The following is a 15,586-nucleotide window of genomic DNA, read 5'->3' as shown; positions in this document are numbered from 1 at the left end:
GCAGAGTCAAGCCCCTCCTCCACCAATGGACACCGGTTGGTCGGCGGAGTATGCAAATGAAGAGTTGGGCGGGGCTAGGCTGCGGCCGCGCAAATAGGGGAGGGCCCGGCACGGCGGGGAGCGGCGTGGACGGGTCCCGGTAAGGGTCAAAAAGGGGCGGTGGTGGGGGGGAGCTGGACGGGGATCCCTCGTAATATCCCCCGGGATGCGGGGCGGTCCGCAAAGTATCATGGGAGCGGGTTGGGACGACGCCCCTGCTTTAGGTTGAACATGAGCCCAGGGCATCATGGGAGCAGCTCGGGTGGGCCCCTGGTGCATTGTGGGAGGCCCAGAAGTTGGCACAGGCCCCGGGGTATTGTGGGAGTAAGTCCTGGGGTGGCCCAAGCTGTGCTTTGTGGGTATGGGCCCCAGGGCATCATGGGATTGGTGGGGGGCTCCCCAGTGTCAGCAGGGGGCTCGCATAGGCCCCAGGGCATCATGGGATTGATAGTGGGTTCCCAGAGTCCATGGGAGTTGGCTTAGGCCCCAGGGCATTGTGGGAGCAGGTCATGGGGTGGCTCAGGCTCTGTTGAGTTGGTGTAGGCCCCAAGGCATCATGGAATTGGCAGCAGGTCTCTAGAAACCAGCAGAGATGGCACTGGCATCTTGGAGACTGGCGGGGTTGATGTAGACCCCAGGGCTTCATGGGATTGGTGATGGGCTACCCAAAGACCAGCAGGGGCTGGCATAGGCCCCAGGGCATCATGGGATTGGCAATTGGCCCGCTTGGGCCCAGCAGGGGTTGGCGTTGGCCCAGCGTATTGTGGGAAGTGATAGTCAAGACTGCTCAGGCTCAGTAGGGGATAGCACAGACTTCAGGGCACTGTGGGGGTGGTGATCAGTTCCTGGAGACCAGCAGGGTTGGCCTTGGCCCCATTGCATTATGGGAAGAGATAGAGGGGTTGACCAGTTTCCGTGGAGTGTCCGTGGACCCTAGTGCATTGTGGGACTGGTGGAGGCTGATGCAGCTTTGTGGAGTGGGCATAGAACCCTGGGCATTGTGGGAAAAGTGGAGGCTACCCATGCTCAGTGGGCTTAATGTTAGCCCCAGAGCACTGTGGGATAGGTAGAAGTCACTTCAGCTCCCTGGGATGGACATAGGCCCCAGGGCATTGTGAGCCATCCCCCTCCTCAGGATTACCAAGACAGGGCAGGGGGCTGTAACAGTGCGTTGTGGGCCACTGTCCCGACAGGCTGGCACCATGCTTACACTGCCGCCTGGGCTGAGTGAGGAGGAGGAGGCCCTGCAGAGGAAGTTCGCCAAGCTTAAGAAGAAGGTGGGTGGTACAGGGGGGCTCTGGGGGGACTGAGGGGGGCAGTGGGTGTTCTGAGAGGGGCAGGGGCAGGCTGGGGGGGTCTCTGGGCTGGGCTGGGGGTTTGAGGGGGCAGTAGATGGTCTGAGGGGGCAGTGGGGAAGGGGTCTGAGCTGAGGGGGTGGGGGCTGGAGATGTCAGCCAGCTCTTCTCAGGCCCCACCCTCAGCTCTGTGTGGTCTGAGGGTGCTGGGGGGCTCTGAGGGGGCAGTGGGTGGTTGGATTGGTTGGAAGAGGGGGCACCCCCCACTAAATTGCGTCCCTCTTTCCTCACCCCCCTACCCAACAGAAGAAGGCACTGATGGCTTTGAAGAAGCAGCAGAGCTCAACCAGCCAGACCAGCCAAGGCGGCATCAAGCGCTGTGAGCTGGACGCCTGGGTTCCCTGTGGGAAGGGGAGTGCTGGGAGCCCAGACACCTGGGTTTCTTCCTTAGAGAGCAAAGGAGCTTAGGAGTTTGGAGCCAGTGTGGTGGGGTGCTGCCCACCGGCCACCTGGGCTCCCTGCTGGCAAGGCAGTGAGTCTTGGGTTAGCTCACGTCCCGGACTCCTGGGGCTAAGAGGGCAGGCGGGTGTTGTAGGTTGGTTGGTTAATGCCCCGGACACCAAGGTTCTTTACCTGGGGATCTGAATGGTGCTGGCACCCAGATGCCTGGGTGTCTTACTGGAATCCTATGGATCTGAGTGGGGCTTACACCCCAGACACCTGGGTTTTTTAGTGGGAGACCCATGGATCAGAATGGGGCTGGCAATCCCAGACGCCTGGGTTCCCTGCTGGGAGGGAAGCAAGGCCTAGCGGGTTGACTGACATCCCGAGACTCCTGAGTTCCTTGCCACAAGGGTCATGGGGCTTCAGCAGGGCTGTGCTAGAAGCCCAGATGCCTAGGTTCCATTCCACCCCCACCCCTCCCCACTCCTGGCAGCCATCTCAGACCAGCCAGCGGTGGACACGGCCACAGCCACGGAACAGGCCAAGATGTTGGTGAAGACGGGAGCCATCAGTGCCATCAAGGCTGAGAACAAGAACTCGGGCTTCAAGCGCTCCCGCACCCTGGAGGGCAAACTCAAGGTCAGGGCGCAGGTCCTGGGCCCAGGACAGGGCAGAACATCAGGGGGCAGGGCCTGAGCACCCAGGGGTGGGGCCAACCCAGGCCCTGCCCCTCATGGCCATGCCTCCCTGTAGGACCCAGAGAAGGGCCCAGCCCCGACGTTCCAGCCTTTCCAGCGCAGCATCTCGGCTGACGACGACTCACAAGAGGTAGCTGGACGTCTGGGTTTTCCAGAGGAGGGTGGTGGCAGCAGCAGGGCTTGGAAGCCCAGGTGCCTGAGTTCCCACAGCCCTGAGTAACCACCCTCATCTGCCTTCCCTTCGCTCTAGTCCCGGCGCCCCCAGAGGAAGTCGCTCTATGACAGGTGAGAGCAAAGCCCCTGCTTCCTCCCTGGGGATCCCAGCATGACCCTGCCCCCTCCCAGGAGACTCCACTCCCCAGGGGCACCTCTAAACGTGCCCACTTACCTTGGCAGATTCCATCTCCTCCACCCCTGTGAGGCTCCACCCCCAAAACCCCATCCTAACCCCACCCCATAGAGATTTCCCTCCCCTCCCAATGACCTTATTTCCTCCAGGAGACTCTGCCCACCAGGGACCCCCACTGCAACCCCACCCACTCACCTAGAGACCTCACCCCCAGGTATTCCTCCCCTTCCCAGGAGGCAGTGCCTCTTCCCATAGCCCCACCCCCTGATCTGTGGGCCCTGCCCCCACAGCTTTGTGAGCTCAAGTGAGCGGCTACGGGAGAGTGAGGAGGACGGGCCCCGCGGGGGCGACAAGGACCCTGAGCGTGGTGAGGGGCCCCGCAGCGCCTACGACTGGGACCGTGGCCGGGACCGTGATCGTGATCGGGACAGGGATCGCGACCGTAGCCGTGACCGCAGCCGAGACCGGGACCGTGATCGAGACCGTGACAGCAGCTTCCGCCGTATGGCTGTGCCCAGATGCCGGGGCTCTCCAGGAGGGGAGGGGGTGCTGGGGGTGAGAGCAGGGAGGCTGGGATGGCTGTGTTTTCTCCCAGGTCTCAGATTGGGGCTTAATGGGTTTAGCTAGGGGGATCCCAGCATGGGCAACTGGTGGTGCCTTAGTCAGGGGGGGCACATACCCCCTGTGACCTGTCCCACTGATGGGGGGGGGGGCTCCCCCCACAGCCAATCCCACTGGAGTGGCTGCAGCTGCTTCTGGGAGCGGCTGCAGCGATTTTGGCCAGACCTTGCAGGGGGGGCACTGGCACTCCTGCAGGCCCCCCTTGCCTATCGCCTAAGTGGTGAGTATGGCCACTCCGGGGGTGCACCACCGCTTGCAGGGGGTGCACATGCATCCCCTGTGCATTGCCACTGGAGCCCAGACACCTGGGTTCTCTAGGAGGGGAGTGGGGGTTGGGGGGTGAGAGCAGGGGAACTGGGAGCCTGGAAGCCTGGGTTCTCTCCCAGTGTGGGAGTGGGAGGGGAGGTGCCTGGGTTCTCCTTTGGTGGTGTGGAGGCGAGATGGGGCATCCCTGGATGCCTGGTTTCTGTAGGAGGGGAGTGGGGGATGGCGGGTGAGAGCAAGGTAGCTGGGAGCACGGACACCTGGGTTCTCCCCTGGTGGTGTGGGGACAAGATAAGGGGGTCCCCAGATGCCTGGGTTCTCCCTGGTGCTTGTCGGGGCAGGGCACCTGGACAGCTGGCTTCCCTGACCCCCTCACGCTCCTCCCCCCTCCCCAGGCTCAGACTCATTCCCAGACCGGCGGGCGCCACGCAAGGGGAACACGGTCTATGTCTATGGGGCCGACATGACGCAGGCGCTGCTGCGCTCTGCCTTCACTCCCTTTGGCACCATCATCGACATCTCTATGGACAACCCCCGCAAGTGCGTGCTGATGGGGCAGAGGGGAGGGCTAGGGCTAGGCAGGGGGAGGGGCTGGGGTGGAGAGTAGAGGCTTGGGGAAGACCTGGGCAGGGCTACAAAGGGGGTGAGGCTGAGGTAAAGGGCAGGGCTTGGGAAGTGGTGGGGTGGGTATAAGGCTGCTGCTGGCTAAGTCAGGGGGCCAGCATCTGACTCAGTTTCCCTCCTTGTCTAGCTGCGCCTTCGTTACCTATGAGAAGATGGAGTCAGCTGATCAGGCCATTGCTGAGGTAACGACCCCCAGCATGCGGCTGACTCTGGTGTGGGGGCAGGGTTGGGCGTAACAGGGACAGGAGCCGTGGCTGGTTTTGGGGAGCATTGGGCTCGGTGTGATGCTCTCTCTGATTCCCCCCAGCTGAATGGAGCAGTGGTGGAGGATGTGCAGCTCAAGGTGAGCATCGCCCGCAAGCAGCCCATGCTGGATGCTGCCACCGGCAAGTCAGTCTGGGGGTCGCTGGGTAAGTGCCTTAACACTTGGGTTCTCTGGGGTCTGCAGGGTGGGAGCTGGAAGCTAAGAGCCTGGATGCCTGGGTTCTCTGGGTGGGGGGAAGAGGGTCTGGGGGGGTGAGAGCAGAGAGGCTTGGGAGCCTGGATGCCTGGGTTCTGTGGGAGGGGGATTGGGGTCTAGGGGATGGGAGCAGGGGAAACTGAGGGCCCGGACACCTAAGTTCCATCCCCACTGAAGCTCTCTCTCCTGGGCACAGCCGTCAAGAACAGCGCCAAGGGCTCCCACCGCGACAAGCGCACCCAAGTCGTCTACAACGAGGACCTATTCTGACCCCCCTGCCCCTCCCCCTCCTGCTGGGGGCTTGTTTGTATATCCGTTTGCTAATTACTGTCATTAAAGGGACGTTCCTGTGCTTCTCTCCCTGAGCTCTAGTCACCTTCCCGCACCCCCAGGGGTGCCAGGCCTAGTGTGCGCCGGTCTGGGAGGCTCCCTGAGCAGGGTATGGAACCCAGGTGTCCAGGCTCCCAGCCCCCACTCCCTTTTCTAGACCTGGGTCAACGTAGCTGCTCCACCACCCCAGACCCACAGCACCCCCGGGGGGGGGGATTGTCTCAGGTCTGGCACCCCCTACTGCCCCCAGCCCTCCCAGTGACCCCTGGCAAGGAGATGGGGACCCGCAGCCATCTGGTAGCCAAGTTTATTCCATATTGTCCTCCTTGAGGAGCTGGAGGTAGGGAGCTGGGGAGACTTTGTGGGGTCAGAGGAAGCCGAGGTCCTCATCGGCCAGTATTTCCCGCAGCCAGGGCAGCACAGTGAAGAGGTTGATGTGGAAGTCGCGGGCATAGGCCGGGGACTGATTCTTGCCCTGCATCTTCTGCCCTCGGCACACGTCTACCACACCCCAGCTGATCACACCCACCTGCAGGATGCTGCTGTCAGCCGCTGTCTTGGTAGAATCTACCAAAATGGGCCTCTTCTCCCTCCCCCGCCCCTCTATCAATCTCTGGATGGTTTTAAGGCAAGCTGGGATTGCCTCCATTTTAGTAGGACCCCCCCCTCCTCCCAGCTGGCTAGTGGAGGGCATGGGGTGGGTCGCCATTTTAGTAGGACCCACCACAATGGCCCCCACTTCACCAAGCAGTCACCACTTGGAGGGTGTTGGGGTGGGGGCTGAGGGGGGAGTGGGACCAGGGCTGGGATTGGCCTCCATTTTGGTAGGACCCACTGACATATCTCCTGGGGGGTATTGGCGTCAGCTCGCATGTTGGTAAAACCTACCAAAATGGCTCCGTCTTCCTCTCCCCAACCAACCAGCCACCCACATTCTACACGGGGGGGAATGATGGGACTGGTCTCCATTTTGATAGGACCCCCTGAAATTTCCACCCCCCCACACATAATTCCCTTGTGTGGGGGAGTCCATTGAGTGGCCATTTTCGTAGGACCCACTGAAAATCCCCCTGTGCCCCAGAGCTGGGTGCATTGTGGACCCACCTGGATGTAGCGCTTGCCCTTGGCAATGATGAGCGGTCCTCCGGAGTCTCCTGTGGGGGAGAGAAGGATCAGGAGGCGGACTCTGGGGGGGGTCAAGGGGTGGGGGCAGGGGGTGGGGCCTCACCCTTGCAGGTGTTGGGGTCGACATAGGGGTCAATGCCACCACTGCATAAGAAGCGCGGGGTCACAACGGCGTCGGTCTGGGTCACGTTGCGGTAGATGGTGGCCTTAAGGGCATCTGCCTCACATGCTTGCCGCTGTGGAGTCAGAAGTCATGGCCCCCAGGGTGAGAGGTCATGGTGCTGGAGATTGAGCCTCACTATTCCCAGTGGCAGAGGTCGGGGCCATGGTGGGGAGGGGAGGGGCAGAGAACAGGGGGCAAAGTTCACAAGCCTGGGGACAGAGGTTGCAACTCCAGAGAGGTCACAGTCCAGTGACAGGGAGCAGGGGCCAGAGATTGTGACCACAGAGATTAGGGGGTCATGCCCTGGGAGCAGAGGTCATAATCCTGGGGTCAGAGGTCATAGCCCAAGGTTCAGAGATGATTGCCACAGGAGGCAGAGCTCAATGACTTCTGATCCTCAGACACCCAGGTCTTCTCACCTTGTCGCCATACTTGATGAGCACATTCTTGCGCTCTAGCACCTGGCGCCCATCACGCGGGTGCTGGTTCACAAAAAAGGCACCGACATCACCCGGGTTCAGAAGCATCTGCTCTGTTGGGGAGAGGGGGTGGGGTGGGAGTGAGGGGCATTGGTAGGCCTGGGGGGCAAAGGGCTGCAGGTCATGAGTGAGGCACACCACCAAGCTGGGGGGGCAAGGGGCTGTGGGTCAGGAGTGAGGGGACCAGCCAAGCGGAGGGGGTTGGGGGTGAGCATCGTTACCATGGTCCTTGCAAGTGGTGTCAGGGTGCTGCTGGCGCAGGGCCCGTGTGGTGCCCTCAGTGCAGGGCAGGCAGATGGGGCTGTCCAAAGGAGGGAGAAAAAGGGGGTGAGTTACAGGGGAACGGGGAGCAGAGGGCTGTGGCTCAGGCGTGCAGGGCTGGTGGTGGGACAGGGGGCTGCAGGTCAGGAGTGAAGGCACCATTATGTGGGGGGGGGGTGAGGGTCTCACCGCACGCCGTTGTCAATCCCCACCCGCGCCGCCTTGCGCAGCTTCACAAGGGCCACGTCGTAGTCGTAGAACTCAGGGATCCCAGCGCTCGCCTGTGCCCCAATATTGTATCTGGGGTGCGAGTGCAGCCTTTCCACCGTCATTGGCTGTGAGCGGTCCCCTGCACGAAACCCAAACGTCCGGCTCTGCCAACCTCCCCCCCGCCCTCCCCCCAGGACAGGAAACCCAGACGTCTGTGTTCCCAGCCCCCCCGTCCCCCACCCCAGAACCCGGGTGTCTGGGGCTTGCCCTGTCTCCAGAGAACCCAGGTGTCCAGGCTCCCAGACCCCCTACTGCCGCCCCCAGCCCCAGCTCGCCTTGCAAGGAACCCAGGCATCCGGGTTCCCACCCCCTGCCCTGAGAACCCCGGTGTCCTGACTCACCCAGGTCCACGGTGATCCAACTGGCCTTATCATCTATGGTGAAGCAGTGCGCGGCCGTGAGCACAAAGTACGGCGACACCAGCGCCCCCTTGCATGTCTCCCGGCCCTTGCCCGGGCGCTAGGGGTGAGAGGAGGGGTCAGGTGGAGGCATCTTTGTGCCACACGGGGGTACTGGCCTTGCACAGAGGATGCTGGCCTCACACTAGCCCATGGGTGCCACAGGGGCCTCGCACAAGGGGCGAAAGGAGAACGGGGAACAGTGCCCTCATGCCCCCCATGCCAGCAACCCCAGAGCAGGGAGCTGGAAGCAGAGGATTTGTGGCCACGGTGGGCTGGGGGCGGCAGCTGGGTGTCCGGGGGCAGCTTGACAGCATGAAGCTGCAACCGTAGGCAAGAGCAACAGTGAAATGCAATAAGGAATAGTCTCAGCTGACCGTAGAGAAATCCCAGGGCACCCACCAGGGTGGGGATGGTGGCAGGGTGGCATGCCAGGGCCTCAGCCAGGCTGTGCCCTGCATTGAGGCTCAGTGTATTTCCCACCAGTGGACCAGGACCGGCCTCTGAACGCCAGGACTGTCCAGCTAGACCACAACATAGTGCCTCAGGGACAGGAAGCAGCAAGGGGAATACTTAAGAGCCATAGACAGTAGCAACAGGTGATAGCAACAGATAAGCAATAGCAGGAAAGATAGTTATAGCTGGAGGTAATGTCAATTGATAGGCAACAACAATGGTATCAGTAGGTCATTAATGGGTAATAAATAGGTAATGGCAACACACAGGCCATAGCTGGGTTTATGTGGTCTGGAGAGGGGAAAACTGAGTGGGATTTAATACCAGCCTTCAACTCCCTGCAGGTCCAAAGACAATGAAGCAATAGCAACTGGATCATCCCAGCCAAGGCTTTGTCTACATGGGTCTTCAAAACCTCCAAGGATGGAGATTGCAGAGCTGAGTGATAGCAATAGACAATAAGCACTAGCAGGGCCCCTGATGATACGTAATAGCAGAAGGTAAGGGCAATGAATAGGCAAGGGTGTTAATAGAAACAGGTCATTAATAAGTAGTTAGCAGGTCATTAATAGGTACTTAATAGGCACTGGTAGTAAATAGGCAATGGCAATAGATAATGGCAATGGTAACAGGCAATGGGTAATAACAATGAGCCTGTTGTGTGGCCCAGGGGGGTATATGTGTCACATAAGGGGGATGAAGGGCACTGATGTCACATGGGAGTGGGGTGGGGCGGGGCCTGGGATAGGGGCAAGGGGAGGGGCTGTGGGGGGGTGATGGCTTCATGCTCACAGTGATAGTGATCCCCACGTGCCAGGGGTTCTTCTGCTGGTCCCTGGCCTTCTCGAATTCCCAGCCCAGCCCACACATGCTCAACGTCTCGCTCTCATCTGCAGGGGTGGGGAGAAGCGGGGGTCAGGACACCTGGGTTCTCTCCCTGCTCAGCAGAGGAGTGTCTCCAGGATGCCTCGGTCACCTGGAGTAAGTGTGGGGGGGGTCTCCCCGGTGCTGCAATCCCCTGGTGGTAGAGAGGGGGTGGTCTTCCAGATGGATGACAGGGTGTCTCCAGGACACCTGGGTCCCCTGGGGGTAGAGGGAGTCTCTCAAATGGTTGGGGATGTCCTGAATGCCTGGGGACTCCCCTAGACACCTAGATCCCTTGTGTGTGTGAGGGGGGATAGGGGTAGCTCTCCTGGACCCTTGGGTCCCCGGAGGGTAGAGGGCAGGGACTCCCAGATGCCTGGGTCCCTGAGATGGGGGGGCTTTTCTGGGTGTCTGGGTCCCCTTCAGGGGCTGATGGGGACTCTCTCAGATGCCTGGATCTCCTGCGGAGGCGGACCTTTCCCAGATGCCTGGGTCCTTTGGGGAGTGGGCATACCAATCATGTCGTGGAAGGCCTGCTGGAGGTCGGTGAGGTCGCGCAGGTAGAAGACGTGGCGCTCATCAGGCTTCTGTGATGCCAGCTCATTGATGTTCTCCAGGTGCACCATGGCCCCCACACCGAACACATATATGTCTGTGACATGACATGCAGGTGAGCATGGAACCACACAGACCCTGATCCCCTCCCCAGCCTGAACATGTACTCATTTGGGACATGCCACATACCACACAGGGTGAGCTTGGAACCCCATGGACCCTGGCCCTTGAATACATACACATTAGCTGAGCTGAACCACATGGACCCCCTCCAGCCTGAAATCTTACATGTATGGGACCCCAAGGCCCCATTGCTACCTCCTTGGAAGAGGGGGGAGACCACATAGATGCCAAGGGAAGATGGGCCAGAATGTCCCTAGTACCTACAAGACCACTTGGAGCTATGAGGTCCCCAGTGGTGGATGGTGGAACTGCACCCAGCCAGACCACCCCCTGCCCTTCCCACACTTGGCTTCTGCCCCCCAGCTCCCACTCCTCCCCACGTGGCCCCACCAGATCCCTTAACTCTCCCTCCACCCGCAATACCCCCAGCCCTGCTCACCCAGGAAATCCTCCCGGGGATTGTGAAAGTCGCGGCCAATGCTCAACATCTCCCGGATCTGCTTGATGACGGGCACTGGAGATCCCCCCATATTCGTTTTGCCTGGTGGGGAGCAAAGGGGGGACTCTAGCTGGACTGGGGGGGGCTGGGGGGGGCCCTGATGCTGGTTTGGGGAGACAGGGAGGTCTGCTGCAGAGCCTGGGGGTGGGGGAGGGGTGTCAGGGGGGTCTGAGGGGAGTTAGAGGGTCTGGGGGGAAGTCAAGGGAGGCTTGGGGGATCCAGGAGATGTCAGTGAGGTATGGTGGGGTCCAGGGGTTACTGGGGCAGGAGAGAGTTTGACAGTCCAGGGGAGGGCTAGGGGATCTGGGGTATAAGGGAGACCCAAGAGGGTACGGGAGGGTAGAGGGGGCTGGGTTATGGGGGGAATCCAAGAGGTACTGGGGTTGGGAGGGTCCAGGGGGTGCCTGTTGGGTCTCGGGGGTAGCGGAGAGGTCTGGAAGGTGTCAGGGGGCACAGGATGGGTCTGGAGAGGACCAGCGCTTGTCACTGAGGTCTCAGGGGTGCCAGAGGGCTCAAGGAGGCTCTGGAGAGTCCAGGGGGTGATCGGTGGGTCTCAGGGGTCTGGCCCCACTCACCATCGGTCATGATGATCAGGACGTGGCGGGTAGAGTTGACAACAGGGGCCGGGGCGGGGCCACGCCGCAGCTGCTCCTCCTCCTGCTGCACCAGCATGTGGTAGACGGCCTCCAGCGCCGCCCGTGTGTTGGTGCCTCCCTTGAACTTATGGTCTGGGGGGCAATAAGGGCAGTCAGGGCCTGACCTGTGGGGGTCTCTGTCTCCCCTGGGGGTTGAGGGCAGGAACAGGATGGGAGGGGCCAGGGGGCAGATCTGGCTGGGTGCAGTCCCACCCTCCACCTTCACATGGCCCCATAGCACCACACAGAGGTGTAGGCACTGGGGACACTCTAGTCTCTCTTCCCCTGGCTGCTCTATGGTCTTCCCTCTTTTCCAGTCTTGCCCCCCAGCCCCCTTTTGGTCCCAGCTCTTGCCCCCCACCCCCTTCCAACCTCAGCTCTTGCCCCTGCCCCAGCCCTGGTTCTTGCACCACTACTCCCTCCAGCCCCAGCTCCTGCTCCCTTCTCTGCCTCTGCCCCTGCCCTTGCCCCGCTCCCCCATTCCAGCCCGGGATTTCCACACCCCTGCTCCCCAGCCCTGCTCACCCGCGTACTTGAGGTCCTCGAGCTGGCGACGCACCCAGTCAGCATCGGCACTGTGGGCATCCTGGGTGCTGATGACCACATGGACCTCGCTGGCAAAGGTGATGAGGCTGTAGTGTGGGAACACCCCGTAGCTGGAGACCTAGAAGAGGCATGGCATCAGGGAGGGCAGTGGTGGGGGAAGGGCAGATACTGGGTTGGGGGAGGCACAGCGTGGCTTGGGGGGTCATGGGTGGATGTGAAGAACATATTTGGGGGACCCTGGGGGGCTTCCAGCAGGTCGGGGGGCCCACCTTCTCGACAAGCTGGCTGAGGGCGTCGCGGGCGTGGGTGAAGTTGTCGGCGCCGATGCTGTCAGAAGCATCAAGCACCAGGTAAATGTTCATGGTGCCACCTGGCTCAATGCGGATGCGCCGCTTCTGGCTGTCACCTGGGATCGAGGGTCAGAAGTCAGGCGGCTGCCCCCCACAAACCTGGAGAGTCCCAGTCTGGCACCCAGTCCCTTCCTAGAGACCCACAGTTCCCTGCTATCCTGCCCCCCACAACACAGTCCTGGCCCCACCCACCCCTGGCCCTCCCTCACCCCCTGCCACCTTAAAATTACCCCCCAGCCCTGCCCCCCCAAACCAGCCCCTTCTCCCTGAAACTGACTGAGGGAGCTGTTGGCCTCGGCCTTCTCCACGGTCTCGGACAGGGAGGCCAGGAAGGCGGAAGCCACATCACGGGGGGTGTCATAGGCGTACGGTGCTGGGGGGCACAGTGTGAGAGGAGTGGTCAGCACAGCCCCTCCCAGCCCTGCCCCCACCTCTGGGATCCCCCCAAGCCTCCTGCCTTTGGGGAGGCCTCCCAGGCCACCCCAGGTAAAGTGCCGGGGGGGGGGGGGTCCCCTTACCCCCGCAGGTGTTGATGGTGGCAGAGGAGACCCCGCCCCCCTGGGGACTCAGGGCCTCTCTAGGCCCCCCCCCGAGATCCCTCCAGTGCCCCCCCAGCTCACCTGAGTGCTCACACCCCCCCATTCACCCCAGCCCCTCCAGAACCACCCCCCCAGTGACCTCAGACCCCACCACCAAATGCCTTCAGCCCCCATGGTGACCCCAGACTCCCCAACCCCCCCCGAGACCCCCCCAAGTCCTCCAGACCCCCTGTGACCTCAGATTCCCCCCCAAACCCCCAGCCCCCTTAAGACCCCACAGACCCTCCCCAAATCCCCTAGGATTCCCCCAGAACCTCCTGGTAAGCCTATCACCCCCCAGCCTCCCCAAAACCCCCTTAGACCCTCCCCAAATCCCCCAAGACCCCCTCAGCCTCCCCTCAGGTGACCCCCAGAACCCCTCCCAGCCCCCCAACACTCACTGCGGCAGAGGGGGGGTGCCCCACTCCAGGTGCGGTCCTCCAGGCAGGTGCGCTGTGCAGAGCCAAATAGGGCCAGGCCAGGCTGGCACCGGTATCGCACCTTGTCCTCGGCCCGCAAGCCCCCACCCTCTGCGCTGGCCCCCACCGGAACCCCCAGCGCCGGGCAGTGGCCGCCTGGGGGGTCAGGGCATGGGTCAGAGGTGAGGGGTCAGGGGTGCATCCCGTTCCCTCCCTGGCCTCCCACCCAGCTCTCCATCTGTCCATCCCCCACCCGCCATGTCTGTTCCTTTGGGGCCAGGGTCCGTCTGTCCATCCAGCGTGGGCGCATTCCCATGTGTGGGACTGGTGGCTGGCTGGCTGCCAGCCTGGGGCTACTGTCTGGGGGCCAAGGTCCATCTGTCCTTCTGTCTGTCCGACTGGGGCTATCTGTCTGTCTTTCTAGGGCCGGCGTCTGTCCATCCACCTGTCTGTCTGGGGCCTGGTGTCTGCTGGTCCGTGTGGCTACGGCCAGTGCCTGCTTGTGCGAGGCCGGGTGTCTGTCTGTCTGTCTAGGCTGGCAGATGCCCCTGCCCCATCCTCCCACCCCCCGACTCACCGCCATCATCACAGACGGCAGGGGTGCCGCTCCAGGTGCCCTGGGGCAGGCAGGTGCGGACGCCAGAGCCACGCAGGGTGAAGCCGTCAAAGCAGGAGAAGGTCAGCTCCTGGCTCACGTTGTACCTGTCCTGGCGCGGCCACCATGAGCCGTGCGGGAACTCCACCAGCCCCGGGCACTGAATCGCTGTGAGGCAGGCGTTAGGGGCAGCTGGGACCGCTGATCCCCCCCCCCAGTCACCCCAGGATACCCGTCCAGCCTCTCTGCAGGGTCCCTACAACCTCAGGACCCCCTAGCCCCTCCACAGGGTCCCCACACCCCTGAGACCCTCCCAACACTGCCCCCACCCTCCCGTTTTTCTGGCCGGCCCTGCATCCCTGTCCTCCAGTCTCCCACCCTGTACCCTTCCCGATGCCCCCAGCCCGCCCAGTGATCCCAGAGACTCCCTCCAGACACCCTTAGACCTTCCTCAACCCCCCCTCCAGCACCCCCTGAAACCCTCTAAAATCCTCCAGGATCCCCCCCTACTGATCCCAGCCATCCCCTTAAACCCACCTAAATCCCTGAGGACCCCCCAGCTCCTCCCAGTGACCCCCTCAGTACCCCCCCCAGCCCTCCAGTCCCTCCGGTGACTCCGGACCCCCTGAGACCCTCCAAAATCCCCCAGACCCTCTCAGCAAACCCAGACTCTCTCCAATCCCCACAAAACCCCTCTGCCTCCTCCAGTCCCCACCTCTCTCCCTGGTGACCCTAACCCCCCCCAGACCATCCCAGTGACCCCCTGAGACACCCCCTAAATCCCTAAGGACTTCCCAGCTCCTCTCAGTGACCTTCAGCCCCACTGGTGACCTCAGACCCCCCAAGACAGACCCCATCCCACCTCCAGGTCCTGCCCAGACCCACCTCGGCACTCGGCCTGGGCCACAGCCCGGTTCCGGGCGTCCCGTAGAGCGCTCCATGTGCCGCCACTGCGGCAGGCGCGCAGGGCTGTGGGGTGCGGGTACTTCCCTTCTGGGCATATGTAGCGCAGCCACCGGCCCCTATCTACCACCTCTGCCTTGCCGCCCAGGATCGGGGCCACCGCCGGGTCACAGCTGCCCTCCGCTGCAACTGCTGCCCCTGGAGGGACACAGCACGGCCAGGGTCATGTGGGCCTGATCCTGGAGGGTTGGTGGGGACCCGATCCTAGGCCACCTGCTGGTTAGGGGCCCCGATCCTGGGGGCAGGGGGCGTGTTCCGGGGGGGACAGGGGTCCTGATATGGCCTGATCCTGGGGCAGAGGGCCTGATTCTGGGGGAGGCACTGAGGGGGTCCTGATCCGAGGGACTGGGGGTGCTGATCCAGGCCTGATTGTGGAGGGCTGGGAACCCCAATATGGGTCTGATCCTGGGGGTAGCGGGTCCCAAGCCTGGGGAGGGCTAGTGGTCCCAATCTGGGCCCAATCCCAGGGGGTAGGGGTCCCTATGTGGGTCCAATCCTGGAGGCAGGATCCAGGGAGGGGGCTGGAGGTCTCAATCTAGGCCTAATCTGGGCCTGAGCATGAGAGCTGGGGGGCCTGATCCTGTGGCTTGGGGGAGGCATTGTTCCACTTGGCTGTGGCCCCACCCCAGACCTGGTCACATCGTGGGGCCCAGGAAAGACGTTGCAGGGGGGTGGAAGGATCCAGTCCCTACTGAGGGTCCCAATCCAGGCCTGATCCTGAGGGTTGTGAGTGGCGGGGTTTGTTCCACTTGGCCCTCTCCACCCATCCCAGAGTTGGTCCCATGCCCAGCACCCAGAGATGCCCATGGCAAGGTTGCAGGTAGGGAGAGGTCCTCATCCAGCCCAATCTGGGGGGCAGGTGTGGGGCACCCACCGGAGCCAGCCGGGACCAGGAGCAGGAGGCAGGCCAAGATCAGGATCAGTGCCCTCGGGCCCATGTCTGTCTGTCTGTCCGTCCTCTTCCCTCGCAGCTGCCTCGTCTGTCCGGCTGGGTTGGGGCTGGGGAGGGAAGCCTGGAGGGGGGGCAGCCCTGCTCTTGCGTCACCCCCCCTTCTGGGAAAGAGCCCTGGGGAGGACAGAGGGGATTCCCCGCAGGGTGGGGGAAGGGACGTTCCCTGGTTGCGGAGGAAGGGGTGGGGGGATGCAGAGAGAACCCAGGTATCCGGGACAGAGGGGAGGGTCA

General features: G+C 62.5%; 2 protein-coding genes across 5 annotated transcripts; one reads left to right on the top strand and one right to left on the bottom strand.

Moving 5' to 3' along the window:
* Positions 1-7: 7 nt before the first annotated feature.
* Positions 8-5,146, top strand: NELFE (negative elongation factor complex member E). 4 transcript variants are annotated; one of them, XM_090028199.1, is made up of 11 exons: positions 8-139; positions 1,233-1,316; positions 1,641-1,713; positions 2,272-2,417; positions 2,532-2,606; positions 2,727-2,761; positions 3,116-3,327; positions 4,106-4,250; positions 4,462-4,516; positions 4,642-4,744; positions 4,991-5,146. In XM_090028199.1, the coding sequence occupies exons 2-11, from the start codon at positions 1,242-1,244 to the stop codon at positions 5,062-5,064; spliced, it is 993 nt and encodes a 330-aa protein (XP_089884325.1). In that variant the 5' UTR covers positions 8-139; positions 1,233-1,241; the 3' UTR covers positions 5,065-5,146. The 4 variants fall into 4 exon arrangements, with proteins under 4 accessions (XP_089884325.1, XP_089884324.1, XP_089884326.1 ...); XM_090028198.1 differs by having other exon boundaries at positions 14-35; XM_090028200.1 differs by lacking the exon at positions 8-139 and adding an exon at positions 240-263.
* A 271-nt stretch (positions 5,147-5,417) lies between these two features.
* On the bottom strand, positions 5,418-15,546 carry CFB (complement factor B). The gene is made up of 18 exons (XM_090028162.1): positions 15,278-15,546; positions 14,326-14,541; positions 13,423-13,608; positions 12,828-13,001; positions 12,126-12,221; positions 11,768-11,904; positions 11,478-11,616; positions 10,893-11,045; positions 10,258-10,359; positions 9,655-9,792; positions 9,069-9,166; positions 7,764-7,881; positions 7,342-7,501; positions 7,113-7,192; positions 6,832-6,944; positions 6,353-6,485; positions 6,229-6,278; positions 5,418-5,653 (listed from the first exon to the last, which is right to left on the bottom strand). The coding sequence occupies exons 1-18, from the start codon at positions 15,339-15,341 to the stop codon at positions 5,492-5,494; spliced, it is 2,319 nt and encodes a 772-aa protein (XP_089884288.1). The 5' UTR covers positions 15,342-15,546; the 3' UTR covers positions 5,418-5,491.
* Between the last annotated feature and the right edge of the window lie 40 nt (positions 15,547-15,586).

This window comes from Crocodylus siamensis, chromosome 15 (genome assembly GCF_052110815.1).
Source record: "Crocodylus siamensis isolate JL-2025a chromosome 15, ASM5211081v1, whole genome shotgun sequence".
In the NCBI taxonomy this organism is placed as follows: domain Eukaryota; kingdom Metazoa; phylum Chordata; order Crocodylia; family Crocodylidae; genus Crocodylus; species Crocodylus siamensis.
Note: the sequence above shows the minus strand (reverse complement) of the source record. Positions and strands in the feature narration are given on the sequence as shown.